At 34.2% G+C, this 20697-nt stretch overlaps 2 protein-coding genes across 4 annotated transcripts; one reads left to right on the top strand and one right to left on the bottom strand.

The window, feature by feature from the left end:
- Positions 1-1394: 1394 nt before the first annotated feature.
- Positions 1395-9900, top strand: LOC111401169 (probable glucan 1,3-beta-glucosidase A). Of its 3 annotated transcripts, none has more exons than XM_023028781.1 (11): positions 1395-1569; positions 1823-1948; positions 2068-2183; positions 2562-2681; positions 4464-4649; positions 5394-5552; positions 7301-7470; positions 7570-7725; positions 8728-9080; positions 9188-9373; positions 9667-9900. In XM_023028781.1, the coding sequence occupies exons 2-11, from the start codon at positions 1873-1875 to the stop codon at positions 9741-9743; spliced, it is 1599 nt and encodes a 532-aa protein (XP_022884549.1). In that variant the 5' UTR covers positions 1395-1569; positions 1823-1872; the 3' UTR covers positions 9744-9900. The 3 variants fall into 3 exon arrangements, with proteins under 3 accessions (XP_022884549.1, XP_022884550.1, XP_022884548.1); XM_023028780.1 differs by having other exon boundaries at positions 1398-1569; positions 9652-9900; XM_023028782.1 differs by lacking the exon at positions 2562-2681 and having other exon boundaries at positions 1396-1569; positions 9652-9900.
- A 2871-nt stretch (positions 9901-12771) lies between these two features.
- LOC111402635 (protein MIZU-KUSSEI 1) lies at positions 12772-13672 on the bottom strand. Its single transcript, XM_023031010.1, has one exon. It carries the CDS (start codon positions 13652-13654, stop codon positions 12956-12958), a length of 699 nt encoding a protein of 232 aa, XP_022886778.1. The 5' UTR covers positions 13655-13672; the 3' UTR covers positions 12772-12955.
- Between the last annotated feature and the right edge of the window lie 7025 nt (positions 13673-20697).

Below are 20697 nucleotides of genomic sequence, written 5' to 3'. Positions count from 1 at the left end.
ATATTTTTGCCTAAGTGGAAGAATGGAAGTGATAGGGGTGATGGATGGATAATTTTTTTCAAAAATGGGTGAGCATAACCATTTATTTTTCTAAGAGCAAGTAGTAACTGAACATAAATGTAGGTGATTGGTGATTTAATTAACTCAAATCCTTCTTGTTTGCCAACTTCCAAATAACGGCTTCCAAAATATTCCCTTAACAGTCACCCACTTTAGTCTAGTGATAGCAAAAAATCCATCCCCACCACACCCCAATGGGACCCGTCCCAAATGGGGCTAAAAAACTGGCTCAGTGAAGGGAAAAGAAAAAAAGATTAAAAATAATTTTACTTCTAAATAATTCACCCATTAAAAACTGATTTTGAATTTATATTATATTTTCTAATAATAAGATAACTCGAGATTTTGAAAATGTAAAAAAAAAAAAAAAAGGGGGGTAAAAAGTTGCCCCACTCGCCTCCGTACCCCACCCCTGCCCTGTCTAAGGAGGCGTGACACAAGGTTTGGGCAAGACAGGGCGGGATGGGGGTGCCCCGCCCCGTTGCCATACCTATTTCAGTCCACCCCCAACACCCCCCTAAGAAATTCTTGAAATTGAGCTTAAGAACCGTTTTTGATTAAAATTCAGAACCATCAATCTTAAATGAAAAGCAAGAAGTTGTCATCAAGTGCAAGTGTTGAATCAGTAGTGCCTAAGGATGGCAATTTGGCTCGTCGGCTCGGGCCAGCCGTGGCTCATCCCGAAAAAAGCTCCAACCGACCCGGCTCGATGCTCGAGACGAGACCCAATTTGGAATTTCGGGCCAAACCCGAGCCTGCCCGTGTAGCTCGTGGGCCTTTATATATAAAGCCTGTCTTGCTCTGCTAGGAAAGGTTTAAGTTAAAAGCTCGGGTCGAGCCTAATTTTTTTGATCGAGCTTTTGCTCGACTCGGCTCGGGCCTGGAAAAAAACTTGGACATTTTACCCGAGTCAAGTTCGAGCCAAAACTTTTGGGTCAATAGCCTGCTGGATGCATTGACATTCCTATTAGTGCCTTTGAAAATGGATTTTTTGCAATGAAAGTTTTAAAATGCTTATAGAAGTCTTTGCGTCACCCTTGACTCCGACAGGAATGTGTCGAAGAAGCAAGTCGGTTTGAGGATGAGAGGAAGAAACTTCAAAATCAAAGACCAGGGGTGGCTCGTTGGAACCGTAGACCGACCCGATCAGCATAATTTCCTAAGAGTACCCGATCCAAATCGAAAAGTTTCAAAATCGACCCGGATCGGAGTTTTCGGTTACGAGTCTTTTTTGTCCAATCCTAGGGAGAGGATGTGGAGAAAAATCTTTTGACTTTCTCTTTACTTTTCATGCCAAGCAAACAAAAAAAAAGTGTAAAATATTGTACAAAAATCAAATCGCCAACTCAGGCACTTTTTCTTACTTTCTTATTATTCCTTGAGCTTATCTACGCATCATTATCATCACCATAATCATAGCGCTTTTTGCTGTTCGTCTTCCTTTCTACACTAGAATATTGTTCTTTCCTTCCTTCTACGGTTCTACTCTTAAACTATTTCCATTTTTAAGTAAGTATTTCTTCTTCTGCACTCTAGAGATTGCGTCCATAATTTAATAATGCAATTAAATATATAGACCTCGTATGCGTCTCAAATTTGTTTATTATATTCTTTTTGGAGTTAATTGATTACCAAGTAAAGAATTATAGGGATACATACTTCCTCCTTCCTACGTCTGTATTTTTTCAATTTTCTTGATTGTCTTGGTTAATTATATATTTTTTCTTTTTGTTTAGTTGAATATTTCGACTTTCTTCTGTAGATGCCTTGTACATAACTGATTCTGTGATAGAATTGAGGCCTGCATTTTACATGGAACTTATTTTCTGCAAATGGGTTTGGGTATTTCTTCTGTGCTGTTGGCTCATCTTTGCAGTTGGATTATCAGGTTAGTTCTTGGAATTGTTTGTTTATATTTCGAGGTTTATTAATTTTAAACATTGGTCAAGGAAACTGTTGAGAACCCAGAATGTGATTTGTTTTCTTTTTGATATTCCTGAATTTAAGTGGAAGGACTACGTGAAAATTCAAAAGTAAGAGGGGTGAACTTGGGCGGATGGTTGGTCATTGAAGGGTGGATAAAACCTTCTCTTTTTGACGATATCCTCAATGGCGACATGCTAGTAAGTTCATATCTTCATATTTTTAGTTGCTCGTGCTCGCACCTAGCTGGAAATGTTTCATGGTTAATTTTATTATTTGTAGAGGATGCTAATATTTTAGAAGTCCACAGGCACAAGGACAAAATAATTTGTTAAATCATATCTTCAATATCTCCCCTCACATAATACCAGATTCATCTATCATTTGTTTCATCAAAAGAACCACATGTGCATGGCTCTTGTTTCGAGCCTTGACTATTAGACCTATGCTTGCTCTAATGTCATAGCAGACCACTTCATCTGAACCTCCAAGGTGTTAGAGCGGACAAACTTATTTATTTAAAATATCGCTTCAACATTTTCTGATGACTAATCTGGTTTAAGGTGACTTCGATGTAGGATGGAACAGAGGTCCAATTCAAATCAGTGACTCTGCAGAAGTATATATCTGCTGAAAATGGTGGCGGCATGAAGGTTACAGTTGACAGGGATGTTGCTTCGTCATGGGAAACATTTCGGGTCAGAATCACAATTGAATTGCTAATTGTTGTTAATAATCTTCCAGTAGATATCTCCAATAAAAAATTTGTGACTATTGAATTTTTCAACCAACTAAATAATGCTTTATCTTAATCTTAACATTTCCAGAGCAATCAACTTATCCTGGTCTAATATGAAAGTTAGGTAGTTCGACCCAAAATAACACCTAGAGGGGAGGATGAATTGGTGTTTGTGCGGAATTTAAGCAAATTAATTAACAATTGTAACACATCACAGTTATTAATTAGTCCAGATGAATTCACATGTAATCTACCCTACCTTGAATTGTCGTAATATAATAAATTGTAGGAAAATAAATAACACAGGATATTAGATGATAGAGAAAACCCCTTGAGGAATTAAAAACTCTGGGCTCAAGTCAATATGATTCCACTATAAACGAATTAACTTACGGTACCGTCAAACTTGACCGACACTAGTACTCTTTGACCTCATGACTGTAGTTCCCAAAGCATTGCTTGCACCTGCACCTGCACCAATTCTTGATTTTCTGATTTTGTCTATCTCTTGTAGATTCCCGAGAGCTCCTTGTTCTCCAACAACCAAAACTCTAATCACTTTCCTTGATCTTCAACCTTTGACAAATACTCTGGAAGTTTGGGGTTTTGGTGTTTGAATTTTTGGTTTTGATGTTTTCAATTGCTAATCTCAATGATCGATAGATTGTATGAACTATGAAAAGTGTATGTATTTTCTCACAACGAACAATCCCAGGTTTTTCGTGAAATGGCGCAGCTTAAAATTCTCGAAAATCGCAAATCAGGGTTTTCTGGCATGCACCATCGCACAAGTGACAGGCAGCGAAGAGTGAGCGATGGCATTTTGCTCGAGAGAGATCTTGGCGACAAGTCGGCGAAATCTTTTCTATTTTTGTCATTCGAGCAGTATGTTGGCGAGAGGCAGGCGAAATTGCGATGGCTCTTCTTTCCATATTCCGAGCTTTAACCCTAACCTACCAACCACTACTATACAAATTGCTCCTAACTCCTCGACTTTTACACTTTTTCAATTTTGGCCGTTTTCGTTCACAGAATTGCCAATTACATTAAAACCTAACATAATATAACTCATCCTTTTAATACTATAATGTCAGAATTTTCTTTGTTGGATATGAAACACTTCAAATGTTTGTTGTGAAATTTACATGATTTTGAGGTTCAAAAAAAAGAACCTAGATTCTAGCTAAATAAGGTGAATTAGTGAGCCTCGTACTAATCCTACTATCCAGGCTTACTAGTAGTGTGTATTTTCTGAAATTGCTCTGTTTGAATTTCTGTCATAGAAGTCAAAGGAGTTGGTGATTCACCTTTCAATTAGTTGGCAATATATAACATATATTGGAGTATGGATCACTTCTAGCTTTTTCCTTTTCTTCTTTCAGTTTTTCGACATTTTCTTGATGATAATTTTATTCATTTTTCTATTACCATTATCTTTTTGCTACCTTAAAGGTGTGGGGCTGGGTACCAAACCTTCTTCGTTATTATAGTCTCTTAGCGAATGTGATAATTATTTAGTTGTTCTTAGGCATTATCCATATTGTGTTGGCTAAATATTGAGATATATCTTGTCCATAAAGATCGGCTAACTTAAATAGAGAAACTGCTGCTCATGTTTTCTCGAAATTTAGGAGTTTATTTCTTTTGACATGTGAATATGTTCTGGTAATAAGATGCACATAGGTCGCATAACTGATGAATTTCTGTGGCTCAGTTATTTAGTTCATTTCTTTCCCTGCAGTTATGGAGAGTTTCTGAGTCAATCTTCCAATTCCGTACCTCTCAAGGTCAATTTCTGACATGCAATGGTGACGGAGGCAACGTGACTGCAGCAGCAGAATCAGCATCTGTTACAGAAACATTTTATATAGAAAGAAATTTTAACGATCGAGTTCACATCAAACTGAAAAGTGGAACTTATCTACAGGTATGATTCTCATCCATTTACTCCATGAATCAGAGCTCTGTAATTGTGTTAGAAAAATACTTAAATTGTATATGACCACCAATCCTAAAAATTATTATTGTTTTCCTTTGTCACGTTCTAACTGGAGTTTGAATTAAGTTCAAGTTAGGAAGCCTGGTTAAGCAAACCTTGTTTCCCATTGATTTAATAGGACAACATCATTGAACTTTCTTGTTAGACTACGAGCTCTTAGTATTATTTTTCTCAAAGGAATGTCGAAGCAATAAATCTTGAGTAGCCTTTTTGAAGAAATAATAGTCTTAACCTTGTGAACAAAAATGTAAAAATATAAATAGGAGAAAGTTTACAAATTTTGTTGACATAATCTAGATCTTAGCTAAGTATCAAGCACACAAATGATGGAAATTTTCATTAACAGACTTGTTGTGCTTGTCAAGATACAGCACACTTGTTGTGCTTGTCAAGATACAGCACACATGATATGGATGCACTAAAATACTCAGAATGATCTTTATTTGTCATTCTCTATAAAGCCAAGTTCTCGCTGTTTGGTTTGAAATGATTTACAGCTACCAGAAGCTGTACAAATGTTTTCTAGCGTTCTTCCCTACAGATTTAGTACTGGTCCACAATGAAGTCATCAGCATAATGGACCTTGTGTTTCGTCAAGCACTCAAATGGCTTCTAATTGAGTGTATATATCTCAAAACAAAAAATATGATAGCATTTACTCTATTTATTTAGGCTTTAGAAGCCAAGCAGCTTACAGCAGACTATCTAGGGACACCAGGATGGGATGATAATGCTGCGACATTTGAGATGATAATCGTATCAAATATTTTGCATGGAGAATATCAGCTTGCCAATGGATATGAACACGACAAGGCGAAAGAAATTTTTAAGGTAGATTTTCTCTTGGTTTATGGTTCTTTGTTGAATCCTTATTAAGCTTTGATCAATTTCTTGATGCTATAGCACAAAAACTATTTTCTTATGTTATGGATATTGATTTTGAGCTATACTTCCATGTTACCTCTTCCTGATTGCCTTAAAAGAAGAAATATGAAAGACTAACAAATGCGCATATTCTGCTATATTTGGTGCTTTTCATAGCTAATTGGTTGAAGCCATCATAGTTTCCAATAAATAACACACATAAACATGATTCCACGTGTAGAGATGGAAAGGATATACAGTAATTTTCTCGTTTTGGCGGAGGAGTGTCCTAAGCACCTTCATGTGGAGAATTAGCATGTAAAAGTGGTACAAACTTCTGAACTATTTTTACAAAAAGCTTGTTAATCTTCATAAAAATGCGAGGTCCTTTTTCTTTTCTTCCCATCTCATGCATTATATCTGTAGTCTAATAACCATAATCTCTGCTCTCTCTTGCCATTGTGTAACTGGCTATGCATGTAATTGACATGAAAGTTCTTGTGGAAATGATCAAATGCTGATAATTGAATCTAAAATATTTTATTTCACCTGGATTTTCGTAAGAAATTTTGGGTGAAGTTATTTTATATGCTGCTTCATAATAATCAAGTCCTTTAAATCATCACTCACCAAATCTTAATTAAATAAAAATCTGCATCCGTTAGTCAAAAAAGCTTCAATCTCAACCGACAGATGGGGTGGAATGGAAGAATGAGGCCCGATGGCTTGTTCAAATAGTAATTCATTTAGGCAGTTGCAATTGGAAAAACATTAAAGGATATTAGCTGAAACAGTTTGGATTTATGTTACGCTCAACTGCATTACATCAATAGTGATCTCATTCTTACTAATTACATGGCAGAGATAGAGAGAAAGATATGAACTGGATATCATAATGGCCTCTTCTAGTAATTGTTTGACTTAGACGGGTGAGACATATCTTACAAAGATCCCGAGTGCTCGAGGTCCCTTAGGTACTCTACAAGGTACAATGTTATGTCCCTCATAAGGGGAATGGGTGTTGTGTGGCATAGATTGAGGTCAGGTTTATCTTTCAAGTGCAGAGAAGGCAGTCATGGGCCATGATTTTGTTTCAACTCGGGAATAAGGCTCCATAATTTATTTATAATTTTAACCAGAAATTATTGTTTTCACCATTTTGCTTAGAAACATAATGCGATTGTTACCATTACATCTACCTGGATAATTCAGCACCCCTTGCCTTCTCCAACACAACACCTGGAAGGTGAACACTAAACACGAAGTACTATTTTATGTCAATAGATCACATTAACATTGGCATTTGATAGCAGAAAGGATGTTTTGGGAAGATTTTAGAAAAACTAAAAGTGAGGACATGATGATTCACCAGATGTGATGGGAGGTAGCGTTCTCCTTTTATGTTACAAACTCAATGCCTAAAATAAGGTTTAGGACCTTTAGGTTGGAACTGACCGTGGGAGTGGGATGGGTTGGGGTGGGGGTGGGGATTAACCCTGATATTTGCAAGTTCATTGGAAAAGTTGGTTTTAAGGTTGTCTGCTTAATGTATTTGGAGCATAACGTATTTGTGGCTTTCTTATCTTAAATGCTTATCTTTATTCAAGCTTTCATGTGACATACTGCCAAGATAGTGGACACATAGCTTATGTTTTTCAAATTGCAATGTTTTTGCAGAGATACTATATTACTTGTTATCTTCATTTCTCCTGCAGAAGCATAGAAACACCTTTGTCACTATAGAAGATTTCGATTTCCTGTATAGGCATGGAATAAATACTGTGAGAATACCTGTTGGCTGGTGGATAGCTTTTGATCCGAATCCTCCAGCTCCTTTCATTGGGGGAAGTTTGGAAGCACTTGATAATGCATTCTTATGGGCACAGTACGTAGGTCTTATATCATTCTCGTTTCTTTTTCCATGCCTCAGACTTTCTGGAATCCTGAGGTTTGCATGTTTCGCCCCCTCATAATACTGGTGCAGAACCTTCAGCATAAAGTGCATAATTGACCTTCATGCAGCTCCAGGCTCTCAAAATGGGATGGAACATAGTGCTAGTCGAGATGGGATGACAAGATGGCCTACAACACCGGATTACATCTCACAGACACTAGATGTATTAGATTTTCTTGCTTCCAGGTAGATTTTCAAGTTACTGAATGGTAATACTAATACCCAACTAGTTAATTTCCCTAATAGCAATATAATCTATCAAATCATAGCACTGTAAAATGATGTTGCTTTAACGAGTACAGAATTGTATTCCACAATTCTAGTCCTGATAGCATTTTGGGGCATTCAGTCGTGAAAATTGGTTACCTCAACATAAACATCAAAATACAGGTGTATTAAGATTTTGAATTTTGAAAGAATTTATTTCATCTTATGGATGTGGTGTGCTAGAAGGAGAATGTTTGATTCCCTTTCCTGGATCTGAAAATGTTAATGAATTAAAATGTGAGGACAAGAAAGACGAAGGATGCTGGAGTCAGATTCTACAGTAAAAAAGGGACATTTTTACTAGCAAAACTGCCTCTTTAAGAATAGATGATAATACGGGGGCTTTTGTTCCCTTATTTGCATTATTTTGCATGTTTGTTAGACAGTATTCAAAAATACTGTTCTGTACAACCTTTAAGATTTCAACTTCTTCTTTAATCTTATCCAGAGTCCTTGACTGCAAACATGTCATGATATTTCATGTTTCTAGCCATAGATCACTTGAGTCATCGTGCACTAAATCCTCCTCTGTAGCTAATAGGAAGTAAATCCTCCACTTTAGCTGATAGGAAGTAGATCATCGATGGGATAGCTTCAATAAAGCTAATATCAGGTTGGGAGAGCAATTACTTCATTAAGGACATCAAATCTTGTTGCATTGTTGTACTGCTATATAGCTGGTTGTTCTCTGTCTCTCTTTGGTTTAAGCTGCTTATTAGCTCTTGCATTTCATTTTCTGAATAATTTTTTCCCTATTATTGACATACAAGTGGGATTTATGTACAATTTACTCCCTTTAATTATTTCATCTTCTTTTTTTATTCAATTGACCAATGGAGTATCTTATACTCTCAGTATATGTTTGTATGAACAGGCACACTACAAAGGTAATTATTCAAGGCATGATTAACTCTTTTGCAGGTATGCCAATCATCCTGCCTTGCTGGGGATCGAGCTTTTAAATGAGCCATCAGCGGGCTCTGTTCCTCTGGATATCCTGGTTTCATTTTACAAACAAGGATACCAGATTGTTAGAAAATACTCATCAACAGCATACGTATTGTTCTGCCAAAGAGTTGGCAACGCGGATCCATTTGAGCTCTACCAATCTAACTTAGGCTCAGAGAATACAGTAGTCGATTTGCATTATTACAATCTGTACGACAATTTTTTTGCTAACATGAGTTCTCTAGACAATATTCAGTATATTTATAAGAATAGACAAACACAGTTACAGGCTCTTAATAGTGCAAATGGACCGCTTGTCTTTATTGGTAAGCTACAATAGTCATTTTCTCTATTTAGTAATTTATTTACCTTAGAATCTCAGCTTACAGTTTACATTCCTTCATCAAGTAGTAATCAGATGAACTGATTGCAGGGGAATGGGTGAACGAATGGAATGTGACCGGTGGATCCCAAACAGACTATCAAGAATTTGGAAGAGCTCAGTTAGAGGTATATAATGCCGCCACCTTTGGTTGGGCTTACTGGACGCTGAAGAACTACAATAAGCACTGGGATTTTGAGTGGAACATCCGGAACAACTATCTTCAGCTACAGCTGGGTAAGTGTATTGTGCTTCGTGGAACATAAATCCTCAGAGCTGTCTCTTATGACTTGTTTTGTCAATGTGGACTAGATAGTATTGGCTAGTATTAAAGAACAAAAGAATTGCACGATCATGTGAAGCACTGTGTCTACATGTCAAAGCTATTGTAAATCCCACCTTCTTGGATTTTTTTGTTAATAGTGACTTACTTCATTTTTCTAAATTGTTAAAGTAACTGATAGAATAGAGCTTTGCACTCAATTTCTCTGATATGATCTAACTGCACATTGCAGATACGTTTTCTGCAGGTTGTTCGTCGAGCAAGCAAATTTTGAACCTTGTATCGTTGCTTGGATTTGCATGCGGCTGCTATTTTCTACTTTGATTATTGTATTGTAGGGCAGCAAAGTAGCTTTAATGAGACAGTAGGGGTGGGGCTATTCGTTCTTCTTTTGTTGCTCATCACAAAAATTCCAATTGATGAGAAACAGCTAATTTTTTATGCAAAAATAAAACAATGATATGATTTGTTGAAGACTAAATTTTGACAAAGAATTCCCCCTTTTCTAATAAATTTTAATTTTTTAGACGATGTGATTCAATAATTTGTCAGATTATATAATGATTTTGAGATCAAATTCGGCTTGGAGTAATGAAAATTGTGTACAGCTTATACGTGTGCATGTTGAATAGTTGAAAACAAAAGTTTGAAAAATAAATATATTTCTTCTCTAATAATGTAAGATCTAAGACGAGAGCTCACTCGAATTAAATTGTTGAACTCTAAAAGTAATATTTCTCATGGGTTGGATGATTATATGTTGGCATTTGAATAGCATTCGGCTTAGAAAGATTAGAATATGATTGCCCCTCGTGGGGTGGTTGAGTTGGTAGAGTAGGTGAGCGCAAAGACCTTTAGTCACGAGTTCAATTTTTCGTACCAACACTCTCTCGGTCGAGTTTGTTGCACATGGCTTGTCTAGTGCAGTTTACTTAACTGGCGTGGTTTGTAGGTTATTGCACCAGTTCGAGGATTTACCCAGTGCGCACTCAAAAGCGTAGCGGCTGCGAGTTCTCCTGTCATCAAAGAAAAAAAAAGGTTAGAATATGATATAAGATATTGTCATCATTTTGCTCAAAAGTTGAAGTTCATGACATCAATGCAATCTATCCTATATGATTCAGAATCGAGCTTGACGAATACACCCCTAGTCTTAGTCATCAAGTTCGATGAGTTCACCCCAAATCCACTCATGTGAACTCACCCGTTTCAAGTTTGTTCATGCATGTTATACAAGCAAATTCATGTGTGAAATTAACTCATAGAGCTCAACAGGCAAAATACCATTAGGATTTAATTACGTTGAGCGTCACACACTTTAGGTTCGGCTTGGATAGAACATTTTGTACTTAGAACTTTACTTTTTAAAAAAATTGACACTTAACATGTTTTCTCACAAAATAACTTTTAAGCACAACAAACATCATCTCAGAATCTAGTTTAAACCTATCTTTATCTGCTTGATGCCTCTAGTAATCTTTCTTAGAAATTATCCATCTTATCTAATCATGGATAATTTTAACACACAAAAATTCTAAGGGTGCGTTTGATTATAAACATGAAACTTATATGAAAAAAAAATTCTAGATAATTTAATTGTCTAGAACTTAATTGTATGGAAATTGTTAATCAAATGTGTTTAATTAATTTAATTTTCAATCTAAAAAATATTATACTTGTCCAATTTTTATTGATGGGTAGATGAGAGAGAGAAAGAGAGTAAATTTTCTGGAAAATAAAATCCTACTTTCACTAAGAAAGTATATATTTTTTGATTTTGATAAAAATATGGTCACATGACCAAAAGTACGAAAATATTATTCATGGAAAAAAAATGTCAATCAAACGTACAAAAATAAGAATTTGAATAGAAAAAACACATTTTCTATGAAAAATATTGGTAATCAAACGCACCCTAAGTTAACACTGTTTTAAGAAATAAGTTATAGACCTCGTTTGATGTAGATTAAAAGTTGATAAAAAATTCAATAAAATGTTAATTAAAAAATTTTAATCACATATTTTACAAGATCTACAACTTTCACAAAATTTATTAAAAAAATTTATTTTAATCTGTTTGAAGACAAAATATTTGCTTGAGATTAAGCACTTTTTTAATGTATGAGATTGCTTCACCCTTTTCAAGATTAGGGACCAGAGCAAACAGTAGTAGTGGTTATCCCTCTAAGCAAAAAAAGGCCTTTTCCATGTCCCATCTAATATTGTCGAGACAAGGAAAAAGTATGTTAGAAAAAATAAAGTAAAATGGAGACAAAAAGTATCTAATTTCACATGCTTCAAACATTTGTGAACAAACTTTGTTTCTTTATTGCTTGTATAACAGCAGAAGGAATCAAGAATAGCTCATGCAACAAACGCACCAGTTTAAAAAGGTGACACTCAACACACTAAATTAACAAGCATTTTATACTGAAAAACAAAAACATTAAATTTTGTAGCTACTTAGCACCTTCATTTTTCCAACTTTTTTTTTTTTAAATCTTATTTTCAATCGTTATTCCTTCAAAACAACAAATTTACGTGTAAACCCAAAACTTTTTCCTATTTTTTAATCACATATTCTCAAAAAAATCACTATTTCAAAATTTATTGACCCAAAAAAGGGGTTTCAAACGAGCTAAATGAGATATTGCTAGAAAAATACTCATGCATAGAGACGGAATGTTAGAGTAACGATGAATTTTTATTCTCATGAAAAATCAAATGTTGGTATGGAAAAATGTTATAGGAATAATTCCATTGTTAAGTTTGTTGCTTATTAATATTAAAAATTTTAGTTTAATATTTAAACAAGTTGGCGACAGAATTTGAAGGGGGAATTTGTCTCAGATTCATCACTAATTCTCAAAGATCTTTTGTTGGTAAATTGAAAATTTCATCGCGAATTTGGGTTCAAATTCTTACACTCGTTACTAAGTAAATCAGCATAAATGACAAGTTTAGTATATTGTATAACAAGTAAATGCAAACATCCATAAAAACATTTTAGCATAATCAAAACCATTGAAGAAATAACATTCATTAGTCAGAAAATTAAATTCTAGTACACTACCATGGGGAGAAAATAAAAAATGGTTAAGAGAAGAAATACTCAAAGTTTAAGAATTGCAAATGAAGTGTACCCTATTTTTTTCTCTTAGACAAATCTAATTACTTTATATTTAACCGATATTCATTCGTTGGGGGTCCAGACTAAGCTCTTTTTGAACACTAGTGTTGTACTCATCAATGTGTCCACGAGTCAAAAGAAAGATCGATTGTAAAAAAATTAGAGAAATTGACGAAATTAAATATATCTGAACTACATGCAATCACCAGAATTTTCCTTCAACATGCAATCACCAGAATTTTGTTTGCTTAAACACCCAATCAAGAATTACATGAAGATAAAGCCATGCAGAAATGCAGGACTCAAAAAAGGGTGGCATGCAAGCCCAAATTTAAAGACATAAACATGGAGGAAAAAGAGCGAAAAACTTCATATACAGGTTCCATATCTTCAATGGAAGCGATACTCAGTGCGATCGGAGAAAGAAAATACTTAGCTCCTGCCCAATATTACCATCAGGATCAATCAAATGAAAAGATTCAGAATCATAGGATCCATGAACTCGTTCAAAATTTCCCCTAAGGTACATAATATCATCATTTCGAGTAATTTCCTTTCCCTTTATAACGCCTGCACCAACGACAACTGATTCCATCTGCCGTAGAATTTCTATATCAGCCCTGGAAGGTTTTCGCTTTACTGAAAACCCTACTTTTCTTCCGTTGCAGTACATGGTCCATAGGGGCATAGACAAGAGAGAATTTGAATCTAATGCTTTTTTCCTCGTTGTGTTACACTCAAGCACGATTCGAAGAAATCCTCCCTTCATTTCCCTAGCAAGAACACTCGTTGGGACTGCCATTTCTAGGAGGAGAATTGGATTCATGGATTTAGGGATTGTTTGGATGCAGAGGCTAACTTTTCCTCGTCGATTGCCATAAATTGTGCCTGTAATTATGGATGAGGAAATGAAAGAAGTATTTTCATAGAAGAATTTGTTTATATATTTTTCTTCCTTGAATTCACGGTTTTCTTCTATGAAGCAGTTGCAGGTTGGAACAAGAAGCTCCATGAAAGAGCGGAGAAGTCTCCACGACCGGACTTGTTTCTGGCAGTCCACGGTGGTGACACCAGTGGTGCTAACTGCCCGATATGACATTATCATGTTGTTAAGTTACCTAATCGGGAGGCTCATGGAGTTTGTATGGAATCTATGGATGATAAGATAGTATATATAGAGAATGTGGATTCACACATTTGTGGGCGTGTAAAATTAAACAAGTGGTTATTAGGACTTGGTGACAATAGAATCAGATGATATTTTTTATAAAAATAATTATTGAATCACTTTGTCTTAATTTAAGTTTTTTATACATCTTTTCGGTCATCAAATTTAGTTTATTGTTTGGCCTTCATTTCTTATAGTTCATTTTTTCAAACTCATTTTCAATCATATATTTAATAAGATCCACAACTTTTATGAACTTTTCAATCACACACTTCACCAACTTTTATCAAAATCTAATAAAAATCTAATTTTTATTTAAATTAAACAGGGAACTTTTCATTAAAAATCTGAGAGGTGCACGATTTTCATATATAAATAGAAATATTTAGACTTAAACTCGTGACGTTTACGTGTTTTGATGCTAAATTCTTTACACTTCATTTCTTTAAATTTTAGCCCTTTACAATAATAATCAAGCTCATGTGGCTGGGGGAAATAAAGAGAGATTAACCAATAAATGGTGGGAACAGATGAACTGCACTATGCTTGTTTGTATCCTTCCACATGAGAAAAAGTGTTATTCCACCAAAAAAATTCTTTATAATCTTTCTTCTTTATTACTATACACCTGTGAAAAACGACTTTTGTGATATTATTGTGCAAGAAATGTTCATTATTTCCCGTCTTGGGGCTAATGTAGGATCTGCGCAAGGACCTACAGGCAAATAATTATTGATCAAAGCTGATTTTAATATCACTTGACTGTATGAAATTCATCGTTGAATAAGTTTAAATAATTAGTTATTGTAGAAGTAGAACAATTAGTTTGTATTACAGTATAATATATGCGTAAAGAGGCTTCCCAACATTTCATATATATTGCGGCCATATCTTCAACCTTCAATTTATGGCATATATATGTTCTCAATCTTTTGACAATGTGTGCACAATATCTCCACTGACAATGAACATCTATTTATTCATTAAATGATCAAGAGCTGCATACGATATTTGACTTGAAGGCAAAAATTGTACAAAAGCAGCAAAATTTAGCACGATTGATATTGCTAAAAATCAAATTTTTAGTAGATTTTAATAAAAGTTGATAAAATTTCACAACTAGATTGATATGATAGAAACCTTTGGTAAAATACCCACCACCAGCACGAAGAATATACAGTCCTGTGAGAGTGTATTACTTTGACAAAACCAACATTTCTTTAGTTAATACAAATTGTAACTCGTTTAGAACCCGATAAGCCGATTGCGTGGAAGGCTATCTAACACACATTTTCTAAAAGGTTTGTCTCCTAAGGACCAAGTTCTACTTACATATAGAAGTGGATCGGACATTTATATTACTACGGTTAGCTCCGACTCCTCCTTTACTTTACCCCTTATATGAGATATTTTTCAAAATCGTTACATAGCTCACTTTGGAGCAAGGTGCCATCGTCCGTTCAACAGGTAGTCTCCCGTTCCCTTACTCCCCACATAGTCCATTAGTAGGTAGGGTGGTAAACTTAGAGGGTGCTAGCCTCTTCTCTCTCAAAAAGGGGAGTTCACTTCCCCGATTCAACCCATTCCTCTATGTGAAAGTCCTGGTTGCAAAAGCCGAGACTGATATAGCGGATACTAGGGATGGACATGGTCCAGTTTGATCCGAACCGACCCGAAATTTTCGGATATTTAGTAAGTGGAATCGTCGGGTCTAAATTTAATTATGGAACCGTTCGAATTCAATTTCAATCGATTCGGTTCCCTAGTTTTGTATTATAATTAAATTTTTTAATATTTACAAAGTTACATTAATTCAAATTATAATGATATGTTCAATCTCAACTCTTACAAAATAACATAATCCAATTTTATGTGTCTTTTGATTTGAACTAACTTAACTAGTTGACAAATTTATTTAGAAAAAATAAAATAATTTTACTTATTTAAAATAAATTAATTAAAAAAATTAAGGAGATTCGATTTTTTGGGTTTTGATCTAAAATCGAGAACCGAACCGAATCCGTCATTCTAGATTCAGATACCCTTTTGGGTATTTAATTTAAGAAAAATCCCTGGGTTCGAATTGATTCGGGAGTTTTGTCTGACCCTAGCAGATGCAGCACAATCAACTCCTGCGTGAATCTCAATAAATGTATAATTGGAAATGGGTTTTAAAAAAATTCAAATTTAACAAAATGGGAAACATAGGGCTTAATATAAATTGAACCGTCATCGATTAATCTTTGAAATCTAGAAAATCTTTTTTTGGACAATGTTATCCAACATCACTTGTGCATTCGCATATACATTTAACATCTAAATAAAAAATTTTCTGTTAGGTGGATATAACACTAGCACAAATTTGAAAAGTTAAGAACATAATGTCAAAATTGAAACGTTGAGAATCTGTAAAGGAATTTACCCTATTAGTTTCGTACATTGTGTTATAACTTACGTATTTTTAAGTTCATTTTTAAAAAGAGTAACGTTATTTAGCTTCATTGATGCTTAGTGTCAATCTATACGACAATAGATCTTTATCACCTCGTCCAATAAAGTTATAATAGATTTTTATGCATTGGACTCTACTACCACATAAATTGATGCTAAGCATCCGCTAAATTGATATTCTTTAAAGAAACTGATATGGGCCAAGTCAACCTTTATTTTGTTATTGGAAAACACCCTGCCATTTCTAATAATTAAATCATTTACTTTAGAAACAATAATTTGCTAATAGTTTGTAATTAAATAAATTTAAACAACTAAAAAATTATGCAGTCTTAGCCTCTTTTGTACGAACAATATTAGCCTCTCATTTGTCTAGTGTTTCGTCACACATTTAAATTAAAAATATGTTCTTTAAATAAAGTCATGCAATGATTAATTACAAGCACTTCTCAATAATAAATTCCAGATTGCTATATGCTTTAATTAGTTGTACTTATGAATAAATAAATAAATAAAATGTTGCAAAGTGAGGAATTGTAGGAAGAGAAGACCGTACAACCAATTCTCAAATCTTCTAATCATAGAGCCTTGGATATGTTGGACCCCAAACAGATTATAATTTACAACTGTTCAACAAATATTTTATACAACTTTTTGTTAACGATTGGGTCCCTTCCAATATTGATATGATTCGCGTACTGCCTCTAGGATTATAAGTTTTTGCAGCCTGCTACACTAATAAGGCCAGAACAGCCCCTGTGACAAAGGATCCTATTTGAGCAGCATAATTCATTTTTTTTTTTGGCATTGTTCATGTGGGAAAAGTAATTCGAAAGTTAAATAGGTCACATCATTTTTTTGGCCTTTGTCTAGCCTTGCTCATTCACAATTGTCATTGTGTCGATTTGTACACACATATATTATGCCAACAATGCTACGGTGATAGAATTTTTATGACATAATGGATTACTGACACTTCTTTTTAGACTTTTCTATTCACCCGAGGTCGACGTATTGTGAGAGAATGTCAATCTTTATGTCAATAAAATTCTGGCAAAGTAGGATAATTCTATACCATGCAGACTACAACTTACATATGGAATGAGTTTTCCATTTAGGTTTAGGGATTTTTAGGTAGGCGTGGTATAAAGTATTATATATTTAGAGTATTTTCAAGAGACTCTCTATTTTTAAAGAGAATATTCTATCATTTGGAGAGTATATATAAATTTAAAGAGTTAAAATTTTAAAGTACTCCAACAAACTCTTTATATTTAGTATTTAATTTTATTACTTTGAAAAAATATTTAGTACTTTTCTTCATCTTTTATTTTAGCTAACTTTTTTTAGATTATTTTAATATTTTTCTACATTTAAAATTAATACACTTTGAATGCATATAGTTATAGAGTGAGTGAGCAAAAGCTACTCTTAAAATTAAAAATATTAATTTGAGGAATCTCTTGGAGCATGATTTTAAAGGATGGCTTTTTAAAATATAGAGCAATTCATGTTTAAAGAGTTCCTTAGAAATGCTCTTATCCATCACTCATTTATAATTATTTATTTTTTAAACGTTTATAAACACTTCCCGAGTAAATGTGGTTAATCAAGTTTGACATGATTTACAAGACTCGACACTGCAAAAGAGAAGAAAGCGTTTATTCTGTATTCATTTGGACAATAGCAAAACAGCACTATACAGCACTATATTTGCTTTCTAGCCTGGTTCCTGCATTCATGTTTTTCCCTTTTTCTTTTTCGTGTCTGCTTTTTGTAGAATATGACAAGAGAGGATAATCTTCTAAGCAACTCGACTAAACTTTTCCTTTTATCTTCAAAATTTGAGTAACAATAATCAATAAATAAAGAGACTCTTTAGATTTACGTATGCAGATTTCTTGTGTAGTCAATAAAGGACAAACTTCATTATAGTGTTGTTCATAAATATAAAATAAATAACAATTTTGATTCGAATTAAACTTTTAAATGAAATGATTTTATAAAAAGTTTATGAATTTCAACCACATCATCACTCATTTAAGAAGAAACTCTAACACGTCTTCAAAAAAAATCTGAAGTGTGAGACGAAAAAATGCACAATGATTTACTCTTAAGAATGTAACATTTAATAATTATTATGAAGGGAATTATACTTTTGTTTTAATCATAATTAACAAGGATACTCCAATATTAATTATAGGGAAAGAGAGTTAAAAGATCAAGTTTTTATGGAAATTCAATGCTCGTTGATATGAAAAATCAATAGTTACTAATTATGTTAATCATCTTAGAGGATATAAGTCAAGTATATTCACCAAACAAAAAACTTAACTAGTATGCAAGCGTATTATTTTTTGCCTCATACCCTCGCAAGTAGATAAGTTTTTCTTTAATGAAATTTATAACATGATTAGAAAACCCTACTTAAATCAAAATATAAAAATAAATCATTCAAATATTTTTCATCAGCGACATGAGAAAGCAAGAGTCTCAAGTAGTAACAGTGAAACTTTCGGACCTCTTTTCGAAGAGTAGAAGTGAAATCCTTTAATTCCCTCTTCGGAAAAAGAGTTTCAAAATGCAACAATGGCAAGTTATTGGTAAATGTCGAGATGGTATTATCATGAGCTGATAGAGTTTGTATTAAGTTTAAGGGTGTTAAATGGTTCCAACCGAGCCGCACGAGTAAACTACAACCAGGCCACCTCTCTTGGAGCCATAGTTCCAATGCCCTCGTCCTCTCGAGTGATTACTTGATCATTCATTATTCAAATTTTGTTTTCCATCATTTCTTTCATTACCATGACCATAATTTCTTCCGCAACCACGACCTCGACCATAAATTTGATCTCTTCCTTGCTCTTTTTGTTGACCACCCAAGGAGACATTCGTTTGGAGAACTTGAGCCACCAGTTCTCCTTTTTTCTTCAATCTTTCTTCATATGCTTGCAAAGATCCCATGAGTTAATCAAGGGTCATGGTATCCAAGTCATTAGACTCTTCAATAGCAATACTAACAAACTCAAGTTTTGAGTCAAGCGATCTAAGAATTTTCTCGATGACACGACTTTCTTCAATATTCTCCTCTTACCTCTTCATATGATTGACAATGGAGGACGGTCTAGTGAAATGGTCAAAGACAGGTTCAGACTCTTTCATGTGCAGAGATTCAAACTCTCCACGAAGGATTTGAAGGCGCACATTCTTCACTTTTTCAATTCCCTTGAAATTGTTCTCGAGAATGTCCAAGCTTCCTTAGCTTTTGTTGATGACGCAACTTTCTCGAACATGGCTTCATCTAAGCCCATGTGAATAATAGAGAGAGCATGTTGATCTAACTTGCAATACCTTTGCAAGACATTCCTTTGAGCTTGATTTAAAGCTCCTTCATTCTCTGGTTTATCATAGCCTTTCTCTACAACTTCCCATGTCTCTTGTGAGCCAAGCAACACTTTCATGTGTATGCTCCAATGTCCATAATTTTCCTTTGTTAGTTTGGGAACAACAAAAGGAAATAAACTATTCATCTTTTAAATGGATCTGATACCACTTTGTTGGAAATAAATAATTATGGGATGAAAGACTAGAGATAAAAATTCAGAGAATTTTCAAAAATATTTGTATTCTATGGCTTGGCTCTATAAAATGTCTCAAACATAAGGCCTTTTATAGGTACAAAGGATCACAAATACATTGTATGAACTTAATAGACTAATTAATGACTTTTCTTACTTACTATAAATAATAGGATACAAAGAACCATTTGGATACATGATTTAAATAAATGCATGAATATTAAATAAACTAATTCATGTATCAAATTTAATTTTTTTCATCATTCATGAATCAAGTTTAATTTCCAACATCTAATTCATTTTTAATCATTAAAATTAGATACTTGACCAACCAGTGCAATTCAAAAACCCAACAAACTGGCCCTTGGACTAATTCTGATTGTTAGTTTCTCAATGTCTAATTGCAGAAGAGAATAAGTACATGAAAAACATAATATCAACCCCTTGCAGTAGGGACAATCCTGATTTTCGGGACTCACGAGTCGAGGGAGGTAAGGACTTTTAATAGGCAACTTAGTTTCTGTTGGGAATCTACTTATACATGCACAGCGGAAAATAAAATTATTTCGATTCCCATCCAATAGATCTCATTGTGTTTGGTTAGGAATTGTGATAAGATTGTACCTTTTGTCAGATCTGCAATCTTTTTGATTTTCTTTTCGTTCCATCAACCTTGATTTGCCACCACAGCTGTCCAATTGTCCAGCCTCCAACGATGATCCACACAGAGAATATGATTGCAGCCTCTAGGGTTTTCTCTTGTGCTAGCAAGAATAATGAAAACCTTAATGGACCTCAAACCCTAATTATATATTTATATAAACCCAAATAGGCTCGGCCCGGTCCGGTCCAATAATTAATTAATCCAATTAATTAAACCCGGTCCGTGAATTAATTAATCCAATTAATTAATTCGAAAATATAAATAACAAATCCAATTAATTAATTTAT

The sequence above is a fragment of the Olea europaea genome, chromosome 10 (genome assembly GCF_002742605.1).
Source record: "Olea europaea var. sylvestris chromosome 10, O_europaea_v1, whole genome shotgun sequence".
Lineage (NCBI taxonomy): Eukaryota > Viridiplantae > Streptophyta > Magnoliopsida > Lamiales > Oleaceae > Olea > Olea europaea.
The sequence above is the reverse complement of the archived record's forward strand: the minus strand, read 5'-3'. Positions and strand labels throughout refer to the sequence as shown.